We start from the raw sequence: 25,082 nt of genomic DNA, 5'->3' as shown, positions 1-25,082 counted from the left end.
GTCCATGTTATTCTTGTATTGTGAATCTTGGGTTGCAAAGGAATCTTGAGGTCCAAACGAATCGAGCGGCTCGTGAGTGGCTCGATTCGAGCTCGAGCTGATCGAGTCAAAATCGAGCTCGAGTTCGAGTTTAAAATATTAAACTCGTTAGCTCGTCAGTTCGAATATATATATATATATATATAAATATATTTTTTATTTTTATTTTAATAGTAAAATTACATAAATATTCTTAATATTTTATTATTTAATAAAAAAATATTATTTTATTTATTTTTTTAAAAAATATTATTTTATTTATTTTTTAAAAAAATAATTATTTTTATTTTTTTCGAGTTCGAATTCGAGTTCGAGTTTAAAAATTGCCAGCTCATCGAGTTTGAGCTCGAGTTTGAGTTCGATGAAATTAAATCAAGACTCGATTCGATAAGGTCAAAACTCGATTCGACTCGACTCATTTGCAGCCCTAAAATTGTGATGCATGAATTGTTTCTACTTTCAAAACAAAAAATGTTACGAATCATTGTACATGCCCGAGAGCAAGAACTGCTTAAGTGGTAAAGTAATCCTTTGACTTTTTTTTTTTTTTTTGGTTTTGTTTTTTTGGGGGAGGGGGGGGGGGGGGCGGTGGTGGGTTTCAACAATTGAACCTTGATACGTGCAATCCACAGCACGTATTCTCCTTTACTAAGAAAGAAAGAAAGAATTGTTTATCTTGTTTTGACTGCTGGATGCTAATTGTTGGCCTTCAGAGGCGGGGCTTGCCCATTTCCAGATCCCAAAGAAGGATTGCACCGATTGACTTCAGGTTCAAGCACAGAACCTATTCAAGGGGCCGAACGGTTACCAAGAAAACGTTCGGGCTGTTTTATGCAACGACGTAATTCTATCTGTACACAACTTAAATCACTTTCAATAATGTATAATTTTAAAATAAAAATTTTGTGAATCCCACACATGATATAAAAAATAAAGTAAGAACAATATATATATATATATATTTTTTTACCAAATCTTGGCCATGAACTGCTAAGAACGGTTGCAGGAAAAGGAGGAGGAACACGGTAACGTGCAACTTCATCAATGCCATTTACCCTCATTTGGAAAATGTATTTTTCGTAAAACATTTCTTTTTTGTAGTATTAGTCACAAAACATTACCAGTATTATGCAGAGCCATTTTGTGGCATCTTTGTTATATGAGAGCAATGCTGCAGATTTGATGCAGTCTTATGCTAAATATACTAATCTACCGTTTTGTAGTTGTACTGTAATTGCTCATGTAGTAGTACTACAATTGCCTGTTTAAGGCGTGTAAATAATAATAAATTGATTGCCTGTTTAAGGCGTAAAAAAAAAAAAGATTGCCAGTTTAAGCCAACTTTGCTGAATCATAAAAATAATCATTTTGAGAAAATCACATTTGACAAAAACTAAGGGTCGATTCAGCGCATTGAATTGCGTTTTGTCTCCAAATGCTCTGGAACATATAGTTCCCACTTTATTGTATTACCTCAGCTTTCGTGTGATTATGTGTTGTTTTGTCTTTGTGTGAGAAGAGAGTCATCATGTTTGAGAACCGAAGGTTCTCCTTAGAAACTCAAAACACTCATCATGTTTGAGAACGCAAAATTGGCCAAATACAAATCGCAAGAAATTAAAACTGATGATTCATGTTTGCTGGACCATAAAGCATTGAAGAGAGAGCATGATTAGTTTTAACTAAATCATGCATGACAACAGAGATGCGAAATTAATGTCACAGGAAAATAAGGAAACAAGGAGCATAATGAATCGAGAGTCAGACGTGAAATTGGCCAGCACAGTAGTCCCTAACTCTCTTAATGAACTCGGGGTCACTGAAGCCCGCGAACGCTTCGGAAAAGCAATCATCTGAAAGCTCGGAGATGGCGTCGCAACAATTTTGCCCGACTGAAGAACCATCTTTCTCGAAAAAGAAAGTTATGAGATCTCTTATGCAAACATCCACGTATATCAATGCATCCTGGCAGTCAGCGGGATCCTGGGGAGCTCTGGGGGTCGGTGGTGGTTGTCTTGGAGGACGAGAAGGTGGTAGTGATTTTGGAGGAGGTGCGAGTGGCGGTTGTGGATGCCTTGGAGGAGGAAGAGGAGCTGGGGTTTGCGGTGGCGAGGATCGAGGAGGCGTTGGTGGTGGCGGCTGCCACCAAGGAGACCAGGGCCAAGGCCAGCCCCATGCATGGGTAACACTAGGCATGCAAACCAACATTAGGGCAACAAATTTAACTTTGTCACCCTCCATTTTGATGGTCACTGGTGAGTTTGTTAACGCAAAAAGTACAATAAAATAAGTTCAATCTACCTTCTTATGCATAGGTGCTTTTGGATGAACAAAGTGAAATTCTCAAGTGTCCAAGACTCCTTGTTAATCAAGAAGTCTTTTCCTATTCTATTCATAATAGCGACTACTTTCTGTCGTTCCTATTTATTTTCTACCGCTTCTGCAGCGAGGCTTCTTCCTATCCATACAGGAGCCAATCATGTTCGAGATTCATAAAACCATACGTATATTAATCCTAGCACATCTGCCATACCTCTTCCTCCAGCCTCCAAGTTTCCTTCCATCTGCATCCTTCTGCCGTTAACGAAAATTTTGTGCCCTCTTCAAATTACATCTTTCTTCGATTCCCACAATATTTTCAAAGCAGATGGGGCTTCACCTACACAAATACGCATCCCGTAGAGCATGTCGCCAGAACCAGGAAAGAACCATGCATTCCCCTCCTCTCTTTTGTCGCTGGGTCAAAAAAGAGAAACAGAGAATCTAAAGACCAAAGCAACCAGCCAATGGCCTCCATCAATGCTGAATAGAAATGTTAAAAAAAAAAAAAAGTTGCAAAAGATCTTAATTTAAAGCGTTAGTATCAGAAAAACTTCACTCAATTTGTGAAAAGATTAAAGAAAGGGATCCAACAACAAGGAGTATGACTGCGCTGGCTATTAGACTCTCCAAGCAGAATAACAGTGCGAGGTGGATTCTGCCTCAATAGATTTTGCTGAGTTGCAATGTATGTGGGAAAGTACAGATGAAAAGTTCCGCAGATGGGCTGAGTTGAAGGGCAGATAATCAAAAGCTTTTCAGTCATTTCAAATTATTCACTCTATACGTTCTCTCTTATTGCAGATTCCAGGTTATCAGAAAATCAAAGGGCTTTAGCGGATAGATTGATACTGATCCGATACACGTCTTGGAGGTAACTTCCGTAGGATAAAAAGCACTATTGCAGATGGCACAATTTCCACCATCTGAAAAAAAACCCATAGGCAGCATATAATCAGCAGGGGCCATTGAGTGCTCTGGTGGGCGTATCCAGCTGCTGCTTTGGATACTCCATTTCTAGTAGCTATTGACAAACTCGTTAACAGAACCAAGTGTAAGCGCATTTTTGAATACTTGACTGAGAGGTTACAGATGCTATATTACACGAATCATATGACAGAAAGATGCAAATTGTACCATGTAATAGAAAAGGTTGAGGACCGGATGGTCCAGGACATCAACATCAACATCCTCGTCAAAGGCAGAAAGAGCATCCTGTAATATTTCAGTGAAGATGTTATACACTATCATGGTAATAGAAGTTTGGATATGGCTATGTTTTATAGTGTAATAGATTATGCAACTTACCATAACGCATCTTATCAGGAAACAAGCGCAGCAAATGCATGTCACGTATCCAACCTGCCAAGAAGAATCGTCAACCATCAACATTCACTTCACCATAGCATATAACTTAAGACTGCAATCACTAAAATAAGTTAAGATGCAGGACAAGACCACAAACCTTGCAATTCTAAATAAAATAGTCTCATTCATTTTGCCGTGTTTGAAGTTTATCCATAAAAGAGACGCTATAAAGAAGGGTCACTGTTATTTCTCTCCTACTTTCACAATTTACACCAATATCCCCACAGATCATCAAGCCACAATCTTCCCAAAGCATATGAAGATTCTACATGCATCTTTACAGCCAGTTTAATCTTTCAAATGACAAACACGGACTACCAAAACATAATACACTTTTGGGGTCCAAAACCCAAAATCCTTTCCAACTATAAACATTATTTCTTCCTGATTCATGGCTTTGGACCTGCTGGTTTATGGCAATAGCCCCCATGTTACTTCACTTGTGAATTTGCTTCTCATCTTGTATGTTTTGCAATCATTAAGTCCAAAGAACGGCCCCAAGTTTTCCAAACTATTCATGTTGGAAATTTCTGTATACATAGGTGTCAATAATTACTGAATTATTAGGATCAGTTAAGGTGGATCTGTTGCGTACCAAATGGATGCCGAATGTTGTGTGAATTGAAAAAGAAGATGGAAAATAAAAGTAAGCAGGGGAAAAGTTGATATCTTGGAAGTTGACTCTAAACTCTAAAGTGGATTCTTAAGAAACGGGCTTCTATATTAAGAGAAACCAAATAAAACTATCAATATTTATTTAATTTGGAATAAATGCAGCAACATTATGTAAATAGCCGTTATAAAGAGACAAAATTGCAAGCTAAAACCTCCTGCAGTTTCTTTTGACGGCCTCGAGATTGTATGGGAAAGCGTCTCAGCATGATGAATAACCTAAACAGGAAAAGCTAAGCAGGAAAAGCTAAAAATCTTGGGGTACTCCGATAGATAACTAAATGATGCTGAAGACATTATTTTACAGTCAAGCAAGCAATTACCTTCCGCCATATATCAAAAATCCCAAAGCAGCGGAAAAAGAGAGAACTGTAAAAAGTCAAATGTTACATCCTAAAAAATGCATCAGCAAACAAATAATCCAGCAATCAACAAAAGAAAATATGTACTCACCTGGAAAAAAGAAAATATATACTCACCTGAAAAAAAGAGCCGAGCAACTTGAACTGCAGTTGTCGTCTGGCTGACTCTTGCATAGATCCAGATGCACACCTACAAAGCACCAAAGCATTTCTACAATTGATTAGAACAGTCAAAGTCAGGAAAAAAAAAAGCATGAATTAAGGCAGTGGTTACATCAAAACTTGATGTTGCTACCTGGAGAAGGTAGATCAGACCATTAATTATATAGTATGTGGGTCGAAGCTTATCAACGGGAAGACTTCTTGCCTGAAGCAAATTAATAAAGAATTACAGCCAGTAACTTGCTTGAGGAGGTTCACAACCATGTAAAGAATCTGTTGCAAAAGTACCTGATAGTATATTTCAGCCCAGAACAGAACAAGTAATGTATATGTTGAGAAAAACAGCAGACCTGGAAGTTCCAAAAGTATCAATTCAAGTGCCTGTCCATCACATTTGCTTTGAGTAAGAATTTCAAAAGATTTCAAGAGCCACAGTTTTTCACTTGTGCTTCATACTTGCTAAAGTAGACGAACAAACATTAGAAGTGTAGGACAGAATGAAACTCAGAGACCAGATGCAACGAATGTCCATTATAAGAATGAAACATTTGAATCATTAACAATCCTACGCCAGAAAAGGTTTGTTTCCTTTCAGGTAAAGACTTAAGCTTGATTATGTAGGTCCTTGTACATATTTTCATCTGAAGGGCCCCTAACCATGTTCATATTTTCATCTGAAGGGGCCATAACCATCAACCAATTTTACAATATACTTGAAAAGCTTATGCCTCAGTGGACAGGACTACAAAACAGAAATGAAACAAAATGAAATTAAGGGGACAACAATTACCTTCGTTCTGATGGTAAACACGTTTCTGTAAAATCCAAACAGGACGGCTCTCACTGCCAAAAGTTCAATAAAGTTTAAGGAGTCAGACAAATTTAACAAGAAGCGATTCCAGATAGAAAGAAAAAGCAAAACTTACATCCTGTCACAATAAAATTCATCAGGTGAAAAACCTTTTGTGTTGTCCAACCATATTCAGGTACTCTTAACTGAATGCGAATAAGTTGCACCTGGAAACAAATTAAGAATGAAATGGCAATCGAGTAACAACTAAATCTAAAAACAGAGAAACTTTCAAACTTCAGAACATGGAAAATGCAGATTCGAGAGCAACTCATTCATCACTTGACTAGGAGATCAACCGAACAACAATTCAGCCTAATTCTAGACCCACAGAACAAAATGAGGGAGCCGTTGAATATCATCTCCCAGACCAAATACATGTTTTGAGTCCAAAATTTGTTTCTTTTCAACTTTCAGGAATCATCCCCTTCCTGCTTTAGACAACAGTGAAAAAAAATCTGACTTCCACAGGCTCAAATAAGTATCTCGAAAAACAGAAAAATCCAACCAAACATAAAATCAGAAGGGGGGAAAACAGAGGGGCAACATAAACTGCTACGCATTCAACAAAGGAAGAAAGGAAGCAAAAAATTATCTCGGACCCCCCGAGTGCCTGCCATATTCAAGAAATGCAATTGAAACCATAGACTTATGTTTAAATTATTATTAGAAAGCATGTTATTATCAGTCTTACCAGTGCAACCAAGGAAACCAATGCATAAGACGCAGAAAGAGTGTAATATAGTCCCCGCTGCCATTTTTCCGACTCTTGAATTTCATTCCACCAATCAAAAAGGTCAAGTAGTTCTCCTCCTCCTCCTCGTCCACTGTAATAATCCTTTGCCTCTCCAGACACAAGGCTGTTGAATTTCAGCATTGATGGAATCAATCAAGTGAAGAGAAAAACGCACATCAATTTGCAGTAATTCGCGCAAAGATTCTGATGAGAAAAAAAGGAACTTGACAGAGAGTAGTAGTAGTATTCATTAATATTCAGTCCGAGAAAACAAGGAAAAGACAAGTGGAGGTCACACGTGGTGTACACGTGGGGAACAAAGGTGTGCCAGGTGTGATGGCAAAGCATGTGTTGACCTGGCGTGATGGCCCCACTTATTACGCCGATTTCGCAATGGTCTTAGGTAAAAGTGTTCGTAAAACTGTTGTATAAACTCCTCCCCAGTCCCCAGGGGCCAATTACCTTTCCTGCATATGTTTTCAGGCTTAGACTCGATCGAACAGAGGTTAATAAGTTCGAGCGAGATTGAATCGAATGATGTTATAAATAAAAATTATTTAAAATTAAAATATCGTAAGTAAAATATCTTAACGGTATATTTACATATATATTTGATGTTTCAAATATATTTAATAAGAAAATACAAAAAAATTAGAATGATCAAGTAACAATTTATATCATTCAATGAACATTAACAAGTTTAGAATTGAAATTATAGACTTGATTGAAAAATAACACCAAACTTTTAAGACAATATTTATAAAGTATGAAATATTTGAGGCATATTAATAATTTTTAACAACCCAGGAGTCAAAACATAATATTGAAAAGGCTTTGACCTTTTCAAAAAAAAAAAAAAAAAAAAAACCTTTGACACCACCATGGTTTTTCCGATTTTTTTCGATCAAACCCGATTTTTTATTTGATTTGACCGAGTTTTTATGTATCCGATTTTTTAGAATAACCTGGATCGGATACTTGACCGGTCCGACTCTACCTATCTGATCAGTCGGTCTGATTTGAATTTAAAAACATATATAATTTCCTGGCTGGCGAGAGGTCCTTGCTCCAGCCTCAGACTGGGGTGGTTCGGCACAGGCCACAGGGACAGGGTAGATTATTGTTACATTTCTGTGGATAAAGTCTCGTAAAATGCAAAAGTTAATCTGCTTGGCTAGACCAAAAAAGAAATGCGGCAGTAAGCAAGCGCACGAGGAATGCTGCAATGCGACAAATCACAAATAGTTCCTCCTCCCGCCCCGTTTCTTGATTTCACTGCCTTTGTCCTGCCCAGGCCTCCCTTCTCTTCTGCGACTTAGACAATGGTAATAAAAATCACTCTCTCTCCTTGTTGCCCCTGGCATCTTGCCTTGCTAATTTAGTCAAGAAATCAATCGACCCTAGCGGAATCCTAAACTTGCATCGCTTGCAATGTCTTTTCCTTTTATTTTATTATTCTTGTTATTAAATAAATAGGCTGCTGAATCAATTCCAAATCGTCGAACAACTTGAGTGAGTATTTTAACAATTCCACCCTCGAATTATAACAGCCATAACCAAACAACTTGATGTTCACTAATCGCCTTTATTATTGGTCTTCTTCTGGACTCATTTGGATTTTTGGCAATGTAGCTTATTAGGTGCTGTACAGTTGACCCTCTTTGCCTCTTATTTTTAATTGCCCAATTGAACTAGAATATATATTAATCTAATCCATGGTTTGGATGAAAACACCGCAGAATAATCTGCCAGATACTTTTGACCCTTTTTTCTTTTTTCTTTTTTTTCCATTTTAAACACATCAACATTAGACTAACATGAAGTACTCGGTCTGTTTTGGCTTTTTGGTCTTCATTTAATAATGGTAAAGGTACTCTGCCACAGGCATTTCAAGGATAGAAAAACATCTCTTCCTAATCAGAAATTCGCAACAAATTAGGTCCGCCCCTCCCCCTTAGCGTAGAATAGATTAGATTATACATGAGTTGTCGTCTCCAAAAAAAAAAAAAAAAAAATCAGAAATTCGCAGCTTGTCTCCTAGATGGCTCTGGTACATGGCCTTGTTTGGAGAGACATTTTCTGTCGGAAAATTGCGTCATTTTCCGTGGTCACATATTCCTATTATCTTTTTTCCTCATATACATCAAATCGCTACGGTAATTTTTTAACAAAAAATCCTAGAAAATGCAATTCAAACACAATTACTCAGTATTTAACCTTTCAAGAGATGTTGGTTTGACTACGTTTGAGATGATTGAATCCGTTTGAGTTATGAAACAAATGAAAAAGCAACTTATTTTGGATGAGTTGAGCTCCATATCTTTTAGACAAAGCCAGAAGCTCATCGCATGCAAAGTTCCATCATCACAGGGTATGCGAGGGAGGCCTTCACGACTAATTTTCGCCACATTATGTAAACATGCTAAGGAGATAAAAAGGCAAGGAATATAGAAAAGATCAAACAGAAGAAAAGTAATCCATCATGGGGGATTGGAAAATTCTCTTGCTAGTGGCTGATGCCTAATCAAGAATGGCCGAAAGAATAAAAAACGAATGAAAAGTAGAAACAGGGCAATGGTTATTTAAGTTGGGTTGGGTGATGGTGGAGAGGAATTGCATGCAGGTAGGAATAGGATTGCCGCGCTGATTGGTGCTTTGTTAATTTTCTTCCACACACATTCTAACCCGCAAGTAGTGGGTTGGGTACTCTTAAAAATCTCTCTTACCAAAATTTAATCCGCATGTTTAAGTTTTTTTTTTTTTTTATCAAACCCTATGGAATAACCTTATAGGTTTTAACTTCCGTTACTAAACTCTCAATCTCGGAGTATTCATTATTGAGTACTCTCTCCCCACTAATTTGAATAGTTTTAAAAAAAAGGTAATTAATTATTATTAAACTATAATTAATGCATACATCATATTAAATCAATACCTTATTACGTTAAATTTTAAAATGATTAGAATTAAGAGTTTGAGGATTTGAGGGATGATAAGAAAGAGGATTTGAGAGTTAATTAATAATCATTAATATATATGTGTGTGTGTGTTGAATCTCGAATTTTTAGGATTTTCTTATTAAACTCTAATTAATTACCTATCGGTTATTTAATTGAACTAACCATCGAATTTAATACCCGCGTGTACTTAATTTTGCCTTATCAATTGCCATTCTTATAAATAGGGGTTCAACACTCGCACTTAATTTAAAAAAGTCGAGAAAAAAGGGTATAGGGCTGACCACCAAAAATAGACGATAGGCCAACAAATGGACCAGATGAGTACTTGATTGCAAACTTTTGCAGGAAGTTGTGGACCCACAAGAGAAGGAAAAACTGAAACAGCTGTACTGTTCACGAATCAAATGAACAAACAGCGACTCTGACTCTTTGTAACCATTACTCTTTGACTCTTTGCAGCAATTACTGCTGCATCGCTGCATTATTACAATTGCAAAACACAAGCAACAATAATAAAGAAACAATTAAGACTAGAAAAGTCAATAAGGGAAGGCCAAAGCTTAAGCTTTGCCTAAGCTTTGGTCTCTTTGGCAGCCAAGCTTGCCTTCTTAGCAAACCCAAGACCCTTTCCCTCAACAACAGAAACCCATAAAACTATTGCCAGCTCTTTACCGAAATTCCAACTGTTTCTTTTCAATTTTTTGGTTGGAAAATTTTTTTGCAGGCATATATATCGACTCGTTACAGGGTTTCTGGTCAGCGGACTGGTCAAGTCGTACACAAAGATAGGATCTTTCTTGCGTTTTCAGGGGAAATTTTGAAGTTGGCGGATCGGTAAGTGGAACTTTTTGATGTTACTTGTATGATAATTTTATGTTATTTTTTTGGTGGATTTTTGAAGAAAGATTGGTTCTTGATTGAGATTTTACCGTTAGCGGTGGTGTTTATTTGATGATCATCAAAGCTCTTTCTTTGCTCTCCGACAGGTTGTGAAAATAAAGGCTTCGGAATTGGAGGTTTTAGATGTTAATTTGTCGAGGAGAAGGGTGAGGTGGGGCTGAATTATATGGATAACTTTTGCTGCTTCAGTTCCCAGGTGAGCTTGTCCCAGCTGCTTCTCCATTTGGATTTCTTTCTTTGTTGTACAAATTGTTTGAATTATTATTATTCTTGTATCGGTTCTTCGCTAACTGTCGGAAAACTGATTTTTAAAAAAAAAAATTGGAAAACTGATCCATTAGTTTTCCTTATCTGAAGGAACTGATCTAGTAACTTTGACTTTATACTCATGAATCTACTGTTAATATGCTGCTTAATTCTGGTGGATTCGATGATTGATTGGTGTTTTGATGCGATGAACTGTGGGAGGTTTTCTGCATCATTATGAGTTAAAAAACTAAGCTAATTATTTGGTCCATGGCTTCTTTTGAGATGGAGAAATCTGCATCTCCTCTGTCTGTGAAGTGACAACATGCAGCTTGGCTGTAATTTTGGGTCTTATTTCAACTTGAGTTGGGGTTTGTCATGATTGTCTTGAGTAGGTTCTCAATTAAGTCCGGATGTTTGCTGTTGGATGATAGTAGTGAGGTTGTTACAGCATTTCATCCACACGAGGAATTTTAGTTTCTATAGCAGTTGTTGTACGCTTTATTTTGCTTCCTTCTGGAGAATGATTACCTTTCGTTATATTCTTAACTGCTGTAGTATAAGATACCACTGTCATTGAAAATCTGGATTAAAATTATTGGAGTTGAAGAAATTATACTTTAGAGGGTCAATATCAAGGATTTGACATAGTAAAGCATTTCTCTTTTTTATTTTAGCAAATTGTCTCAGGTGCATTTTCTGTTGCTCTTGAAGTTTAAATTTTCCTTCCCTTTATCAGGCTGGAGGACGCTCTTCATGTGGCTCTGGCAAGGGAAGAAGTCAGCTGGGTCCTGTCAAATATGGGTTTAGCCTGGTAAAGGGGAAAGCAAATCATCCCATGGAAGATTACCATGTTGCTAAATTTGTTCAGATTCAAGGGCGAGAGCTTGGACTCTTTGCTATTTTTGATGGGCATTTGGGTGACAGTGTACCTGCCTATTTACAGAAGCATTTGTTTTCTAATATCTTAAAGGAGGTTTGTCCGTATTCACTGCACTGTTGGATTGTCTATCATATGATTATTGTGGACTATTCTCTTTCTGTTTTGCATGAAGCTCACGGTACTTTGACATTGGTTGCGTGAATTTCTTCGAGTTGCTAAAAAATTACACTGTCAACATTCTTTTTTACATTGTCACTGCACTGTTGGCTTGTCTATCATATGATTATTGTGGACTATTCTCTTTCTGTTTTGCATGAAGCTCACGGTACTTTGACATTGGTTGCGTGAATTTCTTCGAGTTGCTAAAAAATTACACTGTCAACATTCTTTTTTACACTGTCACTGCACTGTTGGCTTGTCTATCATATGATTATTGTGGACTATTCTCTTTCTGTTTTGCATGAAGCTCACGGTACTTTGACATTGGTTGCGTGAATTTCTTCGAGTTGCTAAAAAATTACACTGTCAACATTCTTTTTGCTCATATAAAAAATTTGGTTTCTCTTTTCTTTCAGTCATGCACCCTTTAGCTTATTACATGAGGAATTCCGACTTATTGGCACATAATATGCTTCATTTATTATGTTTTATTGAGATAAAGCAAACAAAGAGTTCCTATCTGCCTTTTTTTAAATCCTAAAATTGCATTTCTTACTATTCAAGGAGGATTTTTGGACTGATCCGAGTCGAGCAATCTCGAAAGCCTATGAAAGAACGGATCAAGCGATTCTCTCACACAGTCCTGACTTAGGAAGAGGTGGGTCCACTGCTGTGACTGCAATTCTTGTAAATGCTAGAGTGTTATGGGTAGCGAATGTTGGGGACTCACGGGCTGTCTTATCAAGGAGAGGACATGCAATACAGCTGAGTATTGACCATGAACCAAACACTGAGCGTGGGAGCATTGAAGATAGAGGTGGTTTTGTGTCCAACATGCCAGGTGCTATTACATGTTCTTTAATGTTCCCAAACAAAATATGAATTAGTGAAGGAAATTTTTAGAAATGCTTGTGGAGCTTAGCTTTAAATAGTTCCGCATATGCCAAAAATGCTACGCCACAATTGCCTCCCTCCGTTGGGGATTTTAATACACAGAGACACATCCATCTGTGCACACAGTTAAGACCTTTGTCAATTGAAAAAGATACTCTGGATCTTTCGGAAACAAAGGACAAGAAGAATTTAGTGCATCAACATTTCTCCAAAACACATAAATAGTGTTTTTGCTGAACTTATAGCACAATGAAGCATAAAATTATTGTTCACAAGCAGTTCTCTGTGTGTGTGTGTGTGTGTAAGAGAGAGAGAGAGAGAGAGAGAGAGAGAGAGAGAGTTCAATGAAGGGATTAAAAATTAATCTTTGAGCTTGCTGGGAAGGAAACCAGAAGAGAGATTTCTCACATAGGAAACTGTAGCTCGCTTAGGAAATTTCAGATGCTAATGCTATTGCGGCTTCAAGGGAAGTTGAAGTGAGCTATGCCATAAGCTCAGTAATAGTAGTGAACTTATTGTGATAGAAAGTGATTGAACTGTTATCTTTGGCGAATGTTGAGCATAAATAATTTCACAATCTCATGCCAATTCATATATTTGTTCACTGAATTCAAGTGGGTGATCATTATTTTTCTAATAGGAATACCTCAAAAGCTACCATGCTTCATATGTATACCAGCATGAATAGAAACAAATGGCCTGATGGAAAGTCTAAATTGGGATACAACCACAAAGGAAATTTTCTTTGTTAAGCTTAATTTGTTAAACTTTTTCTCTTTTCGTGCTGAAAACCAGCAGGCCTCTGACCAGTTACTTTTCAAGTCTGGTGCGGCCAAACAATTTGCTGAAATTGAAATATTTTACAGAGGCAATTTCCATTCTTGGTAATTGCATGTTAGGTTGAATTTATAAAATGTGCTTACATGCAATCTAATGTTTCACAAAATATGTATGCTGTCTGACCATGACATGTCGCCCATTTGGTTTCATTTTTTTGGGGCAGGCAAGGGTGGTTGGTGACACATCCCTTGGCGCTCTTAATTGGGAAATTGTTCAATACTTCTGCTGTAACCTAAACATTTGTTTGGTTTAACACTGTCTTGTTCATCAAGCAATAACCCCAAAGAGAATCAAATTCTGCCAGCAGTTCAAGATTTATACCCTTTTTTAAAATCTATTTCATACTCAATGTCTATTTTTACAAGTAGCTGGGAAGTTACAGGTCTTATTTTCTGGGTCCTTTTTGGTTATTCATTTCTTTTCTTGAGAAAGATTAAATGGATAAGTACATTTTGTCATTTCTGCACCTTGCAACTATTCAACTGTAACGGCATCACTTAATCCAAAGTGAGTATCGATCGTTACTACTGCTTTTTCTATAACTTTTCGATCTTGATAAGGAGCAATGCATAATATGGTTCTTGGATGCTAGTGATGGAATCTGTTGCTATTTTTTCACTAAAGTGTAAAGCTTAATTGGATTCTGTATCAGGGGATGTTGCACGAGTGAATGGTCAACTGGCTGTATCCCGTGCTTTTGGAGACAAGAACCTGAAATCACACCTCCGATCAGATCCTGATGTCACAAATGCCAGCATTGAGGCAGAGACAGATGTACTCATCCTTGCAAGTGATGGTCTATGGAAGGTGCATCTCTCTCTCCCCCCTGTTTGAGCCCCCATATTCATGGATTTAAACGATTAGTTATACTGAATCCTAGCCTGTGAATACTCCAGGTGATGTCTAATCAGGAGGCAGTTGACATTGCACTGAAGATAAAGGACCCGCAGAAGGGAGCAAAACAACTAGTGATGGAAGCATTACATAGAGAAAGCAAAGATGATATCTCCTGCATTGTTGTGCGATTTATGGGGTGAAACCGCGATAAGATATCGGTTAATGTTTTTCATATGTATACGAGTCGGAAGTTTGGGGGGGAGGGAGGAACAGGGGAATCTGATTTGATATAGGTTATAAACCCCCCCCCCCCCCCCCCCCCCCCCCCCCTCCACACCATCTGTAGTATTTTAAGTTTCTATATTCGTGTTGTGCGGTTTGTTATAGCTTGATTCTTCCCATTTGTAGATTCATAGAAGCATTTTTCTGTAATTTATACGAGGCTTCGGAGCTGAGTTGTTTGACAGCCAGTAGTTCTTGTAATAATGAAGCTGGAAATTGGTATTTGTTGACAAGTCAAGGTATAGAGATATAGTTGAAGGGTGTCTTGATCAAGTTGGTGTGTGGTTGGCCCCTCTGAAGCAAATGCAGAGCATTTTTCTGACGGCCCCTCTGAAGCATTCCACAATTTACTTGGCATCTAGGGCAAAGTGAAGATTTGAAGACCGAGATAAGCGCAGGAAAGGTACAATAATGTAACATGGGGCGACATCAAAATAAAAAGCATTCCGACCCTGAAGATTGCTCGTTAACTTTTATTACCTCTTGCGTTAATACGTGGGGGCTTACTTTGCTTTACTTTACTCTACATGGGGGCGTTCACTAAATTTCTTGTTTTCTTGCTCACAAGGGAGGATACGTTGTGTTGATTAGGTAATTCTTGTAGTGTTTCATTGCCTCGAGCAAGGCGATCGGGTCTTATTGAACTCAACCGCGTAGAAGTTTAAATGTTGACTTGAGTTATCAAACATTATTTGAATATGACAACACAATAACGGTGGTTTTGGAGTTGAAAGTAGTTATCAAATGGGGTTTAAATATGAATATGACAACATAATAACGATTCTGGAGTCGAAAGTAGTAATCTAATGCGAATCATAACTCATGTTACATAATCCTATCAAATTTGGGCTTGCTCAAATCTTGCAAGTGGGAATAGCTTTTCAAATCTCAGCGGTTTAGTCAGTAGTAAATACGATAGTTTTTTTTTTTCTTTTAAGCAATACTATTATGGATTAACTTTTTATGCACAGATAGTACAGTAATTTTTTTACATTAACAAATAAGATGTATGTCACGTGTTTTTTATTTGAATTTTAAATTTAAATTGATACAGTATATAACATGATTTAAATTTATCACACTGGCGGTGTATAAAAAAATTATCCTATTTCTATTTATACACATTTTGAATTCTTCACACACGTAAGAAATTTTGTGCTGTAGTAATGATGTGTATCAATATAATTTTCTTTCTTTTTTTTTTTTTTTCTTTGGAGGGGCCATGATATCTTTCTTGCGAGTAAAGACAAACTTTTGCGCGTGATGACACGCTCTAAGTTCCTTGCAAAAAAAAAAAAAAAAAAAAAAGTGGAAGAAGAAGAAACCAAACCCCTTGTGACTAAACGAGTCATACAACTCTTCTTCCAAGGAAGGCAAGGAAAAAGTAGCTAAAACCCTTGTAAAACCCTCAAATTTCAATCAATTCGTCGATCAATCAAGAACAACCCATCATCATCATGCCAAGTTCATCAAAGCTCAATGTCTCAAACCCTAAAGTCTGGATCTTGATCGGCGTAGGCGTTGCCGGCATCATTGTTCTCGCTGAGACTCGCCGCCGCCGTCTGAAATCCCGAAATGCAATCAAAGAAGACTTCGGATCCTTTGTCGAGCGCTTCGAGCTTTCTCCATTTCCTCAACCTCCTCCTCCCGCCGCTCGACTCCCCCTCTCCGGCCTCACTTTCGCCATTAAAGACATGTAAGCACTTCTTTCTTTGATCATATGATTTTCATCATATCCTGCTCCTAACTTCTATAGCTTACTCGTTCTCTCTTCTTCCATGAATGATTTTTGGTAGAATTGATGTAAAGGGTTTTGTGACGGGGTTTGGGAGTGTGGACTGGAAGAAGACTCATGAGGTGGCGGCCAAGACTGCGGTGGTGGTGACGGCTCTCTTGCAAAGTGGGGCTACTTGTGTTGGAAAGACAATCATGGATGAATTTGGCTTTGGGTATCTTTCTCTTTCTCCTCTGTTATTGTTGCTGTAGATAAATAATATCTGTTGGCCTTCATTATGGCCTTTTGGTCCCTTAACCTTTCTTGAATTTAGATCAGCAGTTAATCCAACGGGTCTAACTTTTGGATTATTTTTAGGGACGCGGCAACCTAGAAGATTTGTCAAAAAGATAAACTTTGTTGCCTTTTGATGTTGTACATGCTCTGCTTTCAATTGCATGTGAACAACTTTGTAGTTCGTCACAAAATTCTATTGTTAAGATACGTCTGTACGTAGAAATGATCACTAATAGTTAGAGCCAACTTATAAATTTTGATTCGTCTGTCATAGTTAAGCAGAGTTCTGCATAATTTATAGGCAAGATATTAACTTTTATTTGTTTGGACTCCAGGGAAAATATTTGATTTGACGGGACTATGGTATTTGAAAAGTCATTCATATGCTTATCTATCAATATTTTTGTGGATTGTGGTGTCAGGATAACAGGGGAAAATTCTCATTATGGAACTCCAACTAATCCAAACTTGCCATCCCATATACCTGGGGGTTCAAGTAGTGGTTCAGCTGTTGCTGTTGCTGCCAAGCTTGTGGATTTTGCTATCGGTACGCATTCTGCTCACATGGAATCGTGGATTGATGTTCCTGTAAATAAACACGAGTCACATTGTTGCTCTATTGGTTCATTATTTTGATAAGGTTTCTGGAGTGACTTTAAGCCTGAGTTTTACAACATTTGTGTCTCACTATTTTCATAAGATTTATGGAGTTGGGTTCTTTTTGCTTTGTTGACCTTCATCTGTGGAACCTGTAACTTTTGTATATGAAAGTGCTATTGGTTTAGAACTTCTTTCAATTTTTACTGAATCCATTTGTTTTGTATGTCACAAATGACGACTGTATTTTTCTGTAAACACTTGAAAAGTGAATTCATATCTGACCCTGTAACCTGACATATTTCAAGCGATGCAGGTACTGATACAATTGGATGTATAAGAATTCCAGCGTCATTTTGTGGTATACTTGGATTTAGACCGTCGCACGGGATTGTATCTCTAGTTGGTGTTCTACCAAATTCTCAAAGTTTAGACACTGTTGGTATGTAATACTGGTCATCTAGTTACTTCATTGATTAGCCAATTGAACTCTGCTCATCTTAAAACTCTTTGAGTTTGGTTCCAAACTGACAGCTCATTTGACATTTGGCTGTTAAATATTGGTGACTATCTGCGATGGATTTGATGGTCTATTTCAAAGGGTGGTTAGGACTTGAAATGATATCATGTGTCAATGGTCAATATCAATGAGCAGCTAGTACTGGGAATAACATCAAATGCTCAACTGTTGCATATGTATATCACTATCATCTCGCAATGTCCAGTCTCCTACCTTCCAAAAACTAGATAATGAACTAGTACATGCATTGCAAAAATTGTTGTTTTGGCTTGATTGTTATGGATCCTTTTCATTTTATTGGTGTTCTTATATGGCTTTTTTTTTTATCATCTGCTTAATACTTTTATAGGGTGGTTTGCCCGTGACCCCTCTACGTTGCGTCATGTTGGACATGTTCTGCTTCAGTTAAATCCATTGGAAACTCGAAAGACAAGGCGCCTTTTGATAGCTGATGATCTCTTTCAGCTTTCTAAAGTTCCCAAGTGGAAGACTATAGATGTTTTCAAGCGAGTCACAGGGAAATTATCTGGCTGTAAGTTGCGCCTCTCTTTCCCATGTGAAAGTTGACTTGCAATTTCTCCTAATGATGGTTGATTATTGGTATTGTCTTGCATGATACCGTATCAGTGGTTTTCATTATTGGATTGGAGTACTTTTGCCAGAGCAACTGACATTTTTACTAAGATATATACTCTCTAACTTTCATTGATGGTGCAGACCAAACAGCGAACCATATAAAATTTGGGCAGTATATTTCTTCAAATGTGCCCAGTTTAAAAGGATTTCATGAAGAATTGAAAAACCAGACCTTGATATCTAATGTGAAAGCTCTTGCTTCTGTCATGTCTATACTGCAGAGGTACTTCAGAACTCTGTTTGAATGGTTTTTATTTAATAGTTTGAACTTGAAGCGTTGGAAGTTTATAGTTCTAATGGAAGAGATGGCAATAAATGCAAAGTATCTTTTACATGTCATGTTTTTAACTTTGGGAAAATGGAAGTCCTTTATAAACTTACTTATGTATCCAACATATCAAGAGGATGTTTTAATGGAAATTTCTACTTTAATTTTTCCTTTCTCAAACTTTATTACAACAATATAAAGCTTGAATGTCTGCATGTTAGTTAAAATGCTTATCTGAAGGACATTCTTCAGTAGTGGAACCAAAGAAATTGTCTTCTATGTAGTTACTAATTTGGCCACTTGAAGGACTGTTGTGACTCATGTAGTGGGAAGACATTTTCATTTTTGCTCTTAGAAGTCCTGTGTAACATAGCTTCACACATTTGATGGTAACTTGACTTTGGAGGCTTTGATTCTATCCTGGTTGACATCTGTTATTTTACTGCTGCACAGATACGAGTTTAGGACAAATCATGAGGAATGGTTTGTTTCAGTTAAACCCAGATTGGGACCTCGTGTCTCTGATGGTGTTCTAGCAGCAATTAATACTACACCTGAGAACATCAAAATTCTTTACAAAATAAGGAGTGAAATGCGAACTGCTCTTCAAGCTCTTTTGAAGGTATTCTAAATGTTGTCTCCAAATACTGCTGTCATTACTTACTACTCTTTTTCGGCAGCCTTGTTCTTTGGGGAGAAGGCTGGGGGTTGGGCAGTAGGAAGAACCTTTAGCTAATACTGTATCATGTTCAATTGTATTATTGTGGTATGCCTATTCTATGGAGTTGTATAATTCTAGTGTTCACGTGCTTTTGAAGAATTCTCCTATTGGATATCGTGGCTTGGGCAAGTTTGTCTTTATTGTCGGCAAACAGTCAAAAGAGAGAGAACATGGAATTTTGACCTTCTTTTTAAATTGAAGACAACATCAAATGTTTTGAATGGTTTTGACCTTCACTTTTTTGGTTTCTTCTGAAATTTGTTATTTTTTACTTGTATATTTGACCTTGTTTTTGCCTCCTCTCTTCTGTAGTATGTGTTTTATTTACCTTTTCTCTGTCTCTCTTTTTTTTTTGTATTTTTATCTTTAGGATGACGGCATATTAGTAATTCCAACAGTTGCAGACCCGCCGTTGAAACTTAACATAAAGAAAGGTGCATTTTCTGAGTTCCTGGATAGAACATTTGCTTTATCAAGCATTGCGAGTATGTCTGGCTGCTGTCAGGTATACATGTCTTGCAGATTTTAGTGTTCTCAATTCAGTTCCTTGCCATTTTATTGGTTTTTTATTCTATCTTATTTGTAAATATCCAGGTCTCTGTTCCTTTTGGGGAGCATGATGATTATCCAGTATCTGTGTCATTTATTGCATCCCATGGAGCAGACAAATTTCTGCTTGATACCATTGTCGATATGTATTCTTCTCTTCAAGATGAAGTTAGTACTGTTTCAAATTCTCCACCGCTGCCTGATATCAATGGCAACATGGAAACATCTGAACTATTGAAGGAAAAGGTATACTTCTGTTGGAGCTGTACCGTTATCTTTTCTTCCATTGATATCTCAAATGCTTTCTTTCTAATGGAAGCTGTGGAATATTGCTGCCATTGTTGGAACTTTGATGTCAATCAAGGATAGAATGGGAAATGAATAGGTGTAATGTGAAGTTTATGTTTGAGGTTTTAATTTTGAGTTAAAGGATCTATTGATTTCATGGGGTACTCTTGTTTTGTAGTCTAACTTAAATAGAATCTTTGTGTTACATTGGCTGCTGAGTTTTTAAGTTCCCATTTTAGGTATGATCTTTGTCTTTTTGAGGTAGACTCACATTGTAACTTGGACTTTGTTGTCCAGAGTTATGCATTACTTTAGAACTGGTTGAATGCTGAGGCTCTTTTGTGAAATTTCTGTCAGTAGAATGCTGAGGCTGTTTGTAACTTTAGCAATTAATCTCAGTTAAAGGGAATTTCTCTTGGACACATGAAGGAGGAGAGGAAGGATTCCTGGTCACTTTTGTAAGCAGAAAAATATTCCTGCAACAAACTGTCCCTCCATGTTTTGCCACTTTTAGATTTCAGGGTAACATCTTATAATGGGACCTGATTAGAGGACTGTTGACCTTGATAGAAGAATTCGGTGATGGTGTCTATGTTTGAGTATTCTAAATAGTGTTCAACATTATTCCATTATTAGTTGAGCCTTCTTAAAGTTGTTCTTTTGATTTCCTGAAGTTCATCTGTTGTGTCATGATAGCCTCGTCCTATTCTTGTCTTTGTCTTTGTGAGAAGTGCTGATTAATTGTGCTGCAGGGAAATGCGGCATATAAGGGAAAGCAGTGGAATAAAGCTGTAAGCTACTACACCGAAGCAATTGGGTTGAATGATAAAATTGCTACTTACTATTGCAATAGGGCAGCTGCATTTCTGGAATTAGGATGGTAGGATTTATCCTCTGGATAATGTTTTCTGGTAGTTACTGTTTTAGTTCTTGATTTTATATTAATTGAAATGATTGATCTCTTGCAGCTTTCAACAGGCTGAGGAGGACTGCACTAGCGCAATATCTCTTGATAAGAAGGTGAAAAGAACTTATTAGTTTGTTGTACCATGTTATTGTAAAGGTGCTACTGTTTAGTGTTTGCCCTTCATATCTCAAGGAGGACAGCATAGGGTGAGGACTCATATAAGTAACTACCAGTTATATGAAACTAAAGCGAGAAAGAGAGTTGCACAAGATGCAGTCTCACGTGATGAGCTTTGAGAGTTGCTTTTGCTTTGTATAGTCTTCCTTGCTATTGTCCTACTAGTGTAGGCCATTGCTGAAAGTGGCTGAGCTCGCAAAATATACTCTCTAGTGTCTATGTCTGTTTTTGGTAAATTCTTTCAATATATTTTCTCAATTATCGGCTCTGTTCTTAGTAATTTAGGCTGACAAAAATTATTTTTGTTTGAGCAGTATAAAGTAAGAAATTGTACTATCATGCTGATTTGCTTGGCCATATCTTGTGAACTAGACTGATTCTCTGGGGTTTCAAGAATGCACTAAATAAACAGATTTTTTTTTGTCTCCATGTGTTGACATGATTTTGAAGTTTAGCTGCTAGCTTATGTTGTACTAGTGTAGGGTTTATTGGTCTGGTTATTCTAACGTGTAGACTAGTTGCAGGTGTAAATAGACTTTTATGAATTGTAGCTATTCTTAGACCTTGGCGTGGCCAAAGTCTGCTGAATTGGCTGTGCCAGGTTTTCAATTTTTTATTTGTTCGCACATGGGGGTTAATGTCACCAAGACCATAAGAATATCTAAATTCTAGTATTAATGCTTTCTGTCTCATTACGCAGAATGTGAAGGCGTATTTAAGACGAGGAACAGCTAGGGAATCACTTCTTTGCTATAAAGAAGCTCTTCTAGGTGAGACTATACTTTCTTTTGGAGTTGCCTGTCTAAAATTGTTTGCCTAATATCTGTACTGTCAAGAAGTTTGTTTCTTGAGCAATCGAAATATTTATAGATAAAACTGATTAATGCATTGATCACTAATAAAAGTGTACTCAATGGATAGGCTGCAATGACATTTCTGACATGGCTGTATATCTGCAGACGGGATAAAAGAGAAAATGGGTAGAAAAGAAAAATGAAACTAAGGAATTGCTGTTACTGAAAAGAGATTTGACTATAGAACAATCATATGATTTTCTGGTTTTTAATATTTTGATTCTTAAACTATTAACAGAAAAACTTTTCAGTTAACGTAAGGCCAAAATACAAGGGGGCCAAAATGTTAGTTTGGAAACCATAAATGGATAAGGTAACTAGCAGATTTGATGTACCACTGAGTTTTTAAGTAATTTAGCCTACAGTTAATCCAACATGCATGCTGGCACAGACTGGAATGTGTTGGTGGGATTTAGGTTCCATAACTATATGTTCTAAGTTGCCTTTGAAAAAAGAAAAAAAAAAAATACTGTGTTGTAAGGAACCATGGACCAGATTACTTAACAATCTTATTTCTTCTCTCTTCTGTTTGGGGCTGAAGATTTCAAGCATGCTCTTGTACTGGAACCGCAAAATAAGGCAGCTAATCTGGCTGAAAAGAGGCTAAGGAAACTTATTAGTTGAGGCCTCTCTTTGCAACTATTGTTTTACATCATGGAGTCGCAGCGGAATGGTTGGATAACGAGTTTGCTGGTGAGGCTCCGACTCTTTCGTAGGCAAGTTGTTTCTCAGCAAAATCGATAGAAGTTAAGCAGTTGCCAGATCATGGCATGAGGAATGCTGTACAGAGATTTTTTGTCTTTGTTGATGGAATATGATTACTTTGTATAGTGGATCTTCATGGTGCAAATGCAATGTCATTCTCAATATCGGTGCACAAGAAACCTGATCTTTCTCTCTCCTTTTTTAGGAGGTCTCTGTTAGTCTCAAGTAGAGCTGCTGCACTACTTTGAGATTTTTATTTATCTGACACCCTTGGAGACCCTCTTGTCCAGAAGTCAACGCGTACGGTAATTAATTAACGATTTGTTATATATATATATATATCTTGTACCTGTACATACAAAAGTGGGAGTGAGTAGTATATCCTAACAAAATCAACCACTAGGCCTTTGGCTCAGTGGCCACCATCTCTTTGGTGGGGTGGGAGGCAAGGGTTCGAACTTTGCCTCCCACCAAAAAAATGTCACATTTCAGTGGCTTGTCTTCAAAAAATTCAGGCGGGTGTGTTGTGTACCCGTCTGGCCTGGTGGTGGTTTAGTCCCCTTCGATTTATTCTTGGGTCTCTTTAGACCCGCTCCCTTCCTCTTAGTATAGAATAGATTAGATTTATCGTCTCCGACCAAAAAAAAAAAAAAATATATATATATATATATATATATCCTAACAAAATCAAAGTGTGAACGAAGTTATGAACAGGGTTTTGGTCTCCTATTAACACGTTCAGTAGGTGGGTTAACTTGGAATTTCAATTCGAAATGGTAACCTGCTGATTGTGTGGATATGTGTGTGGATATGTGCAGGAGGTGGCACTTATGGCTGTTTGATTTTATCATTTGACCCTCGTGCCTATTTTTGAATTGTGAACTAACGCAGGAGTCTAAGACTCGCAATTTTGAAATCAAAGATACAAATTAAATTTTCTCCCAGCCACAGCTTGATTTCCAATGTTTTGATTTAATATTTAGGGCTTTTCCCCTTGGATCAATTGATGGGACTCAGTTCATTTGATTTGGTGGGCATTATTGTTCTTTTATCTCTTCTATAGTCTCTTGATACATCCTTCTTGTCATACATGAAACTTAATTATTTGGAGGTATTTCACTTGGTTATGGGATGTGATTTGATTTTTCTTTTTTGGGTTAATGTTCTGTTTGAAGTAGAATTAGTTTTACATTCTTAATTGGGTTTGATTCTGGGGACCATTTTTTTTGTATATAAATGGATTAGAATTTTTCTATGTTTGTAAAATATTGTCAATACGTTCTCCGCCTAGGACTGTATCTTGAATCATGGTGCTTCTCTCTTTGCCCGTTATCAAATTGAGCATTTCATAGGCTTGAAAACGAAATTGATTTTGGTTTGTCTTTTTTTTTTTTAACTGAATGGAAAAATGAAAATTACACTTACGGAACATTGTAATTACTGGAGTTTGTATGGGAAGAAAGGGAGGTTCATTTTTCCCTTCAATGTAGTAGTAGTTGCATTCATGTCATAGATGCTATGATCAGAATAATAGACATGATTGAATTCCTGGATCTCAGGTATGCCTTATTTGACTTCAATCCATCGTTAAACCTTTCTTAGGTGAAGGAAGATATATTCTATCATTGGAAATGGATTAAGCGCCATGATTAATTCCTCAGTCTAGACATGATTGGATTAACTCCTTAGTCTAAAGAATGCCTTATTTGACTTTAATCCATCATTAATCGCTTTCTTGGGTGTAGGAAGATATATATTTTTCAAAGTTAAAATCAAATTTGACATTATTCAATTCATTGTGCTCTATTGGTTTCTTCACATAATAATATTGCATTTGTTACAATACATATAATAATACATAACAAAATACTTCACCTACCCCTAATTTTAGTATTAATATCCTTATACCATATAAGATTGAGTTATGGTTAAAGGGAGTTTTGAATTTTATCTGCATGAATAGGGGTTCACGATAACAAAAATGACCTTTAACGGCATTTAAAGGTGTTAGTATAGATAATCTAAACTGACACTTTACCTTTCCCCACATCTCGGACAAGTGTTGTTTCTTCCAATGTGGGGATAGGCTCGTAGCATTCAAATGTGTCAGGAAAATTATGTTGTTATAACGTCCCATCTGCCAATCAAAATCCTTTTTTTTGGTAATCGAAAATGTCAAGATAGTTGTAGTACCACATTAGGAATATTGCTTTAGAAGCTGAGCTATACCGACACTTTTAATTGCCAGGAATTTTTTTTTTTTTTTAATATAGAAGCAACCTACAGATAGTGCTCCCTGCTGTACATTCCGTCAATTACAAACCCAAAGGACTTGTAAAA

General features: G+C 37.1%; 3 protein-coding genes across 5 annotated transcripts; 2 read left to right on the top strand and 1 right to left on the bottom strand.

The window, feature by feature from the left end:
• Positions 1–2,326: 2,326 nt before the first annotated feature.
• LOC113726644 (tobamovirus multiplication protein 1) lies at positions 2,327–6,759 on the bottom strand. Of its 2 annotated transcripts, none has more exons than XM_027250470.2 (11): positions 6,467–6,757; positions 5,849–5,939; positions 5,713–5,765; positions 5,211–5,303; positions 5,056–5,127; positions 4,878–4,950; positions 4,722–4,767; positions 4,554–4,617; positions 3,667–3,720; positions 3,496–3,573; positions 2,327–3,284 (listed from the first exon to the last, which is right to left on the bottom strand). In XM_027250470.2, the coding sequence occupies exons 1-11, from the start codon at positions 6,647–6,649 to the stop codon at positions 3,192–3,194; spliced, it is 900 nt and encodes a 299-aa protein (XP_027106271.1). In that variant the 5' UTR covers positions 6,650–6,757; the 3' UTR covers positions 2,327–3,191. The 2 variants fall into 2 exon arrangements, with proteins under 2 accessions (XP_027106271.1, XP_027106272.1); XM_027250471.2 differs by having other exon boundaries at positions 3,171–3,382; positions 6,467–6,759.
• A 3,146-nt stretch (positions 6,760–9,905) lies between these two features.
• On the top strand, positions 9,906–14,966 carry LOC113726643 (probable protein phosphatase 2C 9). Its single transcript, XM_027250468.2, has 6 exons — positions 9,906–10,302; positions 10,455–10,564; positions 11,354–11,590; positions 12,221–12,497; positions 14,043–14,197; positions 14,287–14,966. The coding sequence occupies exons 2-6, from the start codon at positions 10,535–10,537 to the stop codon at positions 14,425–14,427; spliced, it is 840 nt and encodes a 279-aa protein (XP_027106269.1). The 5' UTR covers positions 9,906–10,302; positions 10,455–10,534; the 3' UTR covers positions 14,428–14,966.
• An 841-nt stretch (positions 14,967–15,807) lies between these two features.
• LOC113726642 (outer envelope protein 64, mitochondrial-like) lies at positions 15,808–22,904 on the top strand. Of its 2 annotated transcripts, XM_027250467.2 has the most exons (13): positions 15,809–16,205; positions 16,306–16,458; positions 16,943–17,067; positions 17,434–17,559; positions 17,987–18,169; positions 18,355–18,496; positions 18,995–19,163; positions 19,633–19,767; positions 19,857–20,057; positions 20,852–20,979; positions 21,068–21,119; positions 21,884–21,953; positions 22,579–22,904. In XM_027250467.2, the coding sequence occupies exons 1-13, from the start codon at positions 15,967–15,969 to the stop codon at positions 22,659–22,661; spliced, it is 1,806 nt and encodes a 601-aa protein (XP_027106268.1). In that variant the 5' UTR covers positions 15,809–15,966; the 3' UTR covers positions 22,662–22,904. The 2 variants fall into 2 exon arrangements, with proteins under 2 accessions (XP_071931114.1, XP_027106268.1); XM_072075013.1 differs by lacking the exon at positions 17,434–17,559 and having other exon boundaries at positions 15,808–16,205.
• Positions 22,905–25,082: the final 2,178 nt, after the last annotated feature.

This window comes from Coffea arabica, chromosome 2c, assembly GCF_036785885.1.
Source record: "Coffea arabica cultivar ET-39 chromosome 2c, Coffea Arabica ET-39 HiFi, whole genome shotgun sequence".
Taxonomy (NCBI): domain Eukaryota; kingdom Viridiplantae; phylum Streptophyta; class Magnoliopsida; order Gentianales; family Rubiaceae; genus Coffea; species Coffea arabica.
The sequence above is the reverse complement of the archived record's forward strand: the minus strand, read 5'-3'. Positions and strand labels throughout refer to the sequence as shown.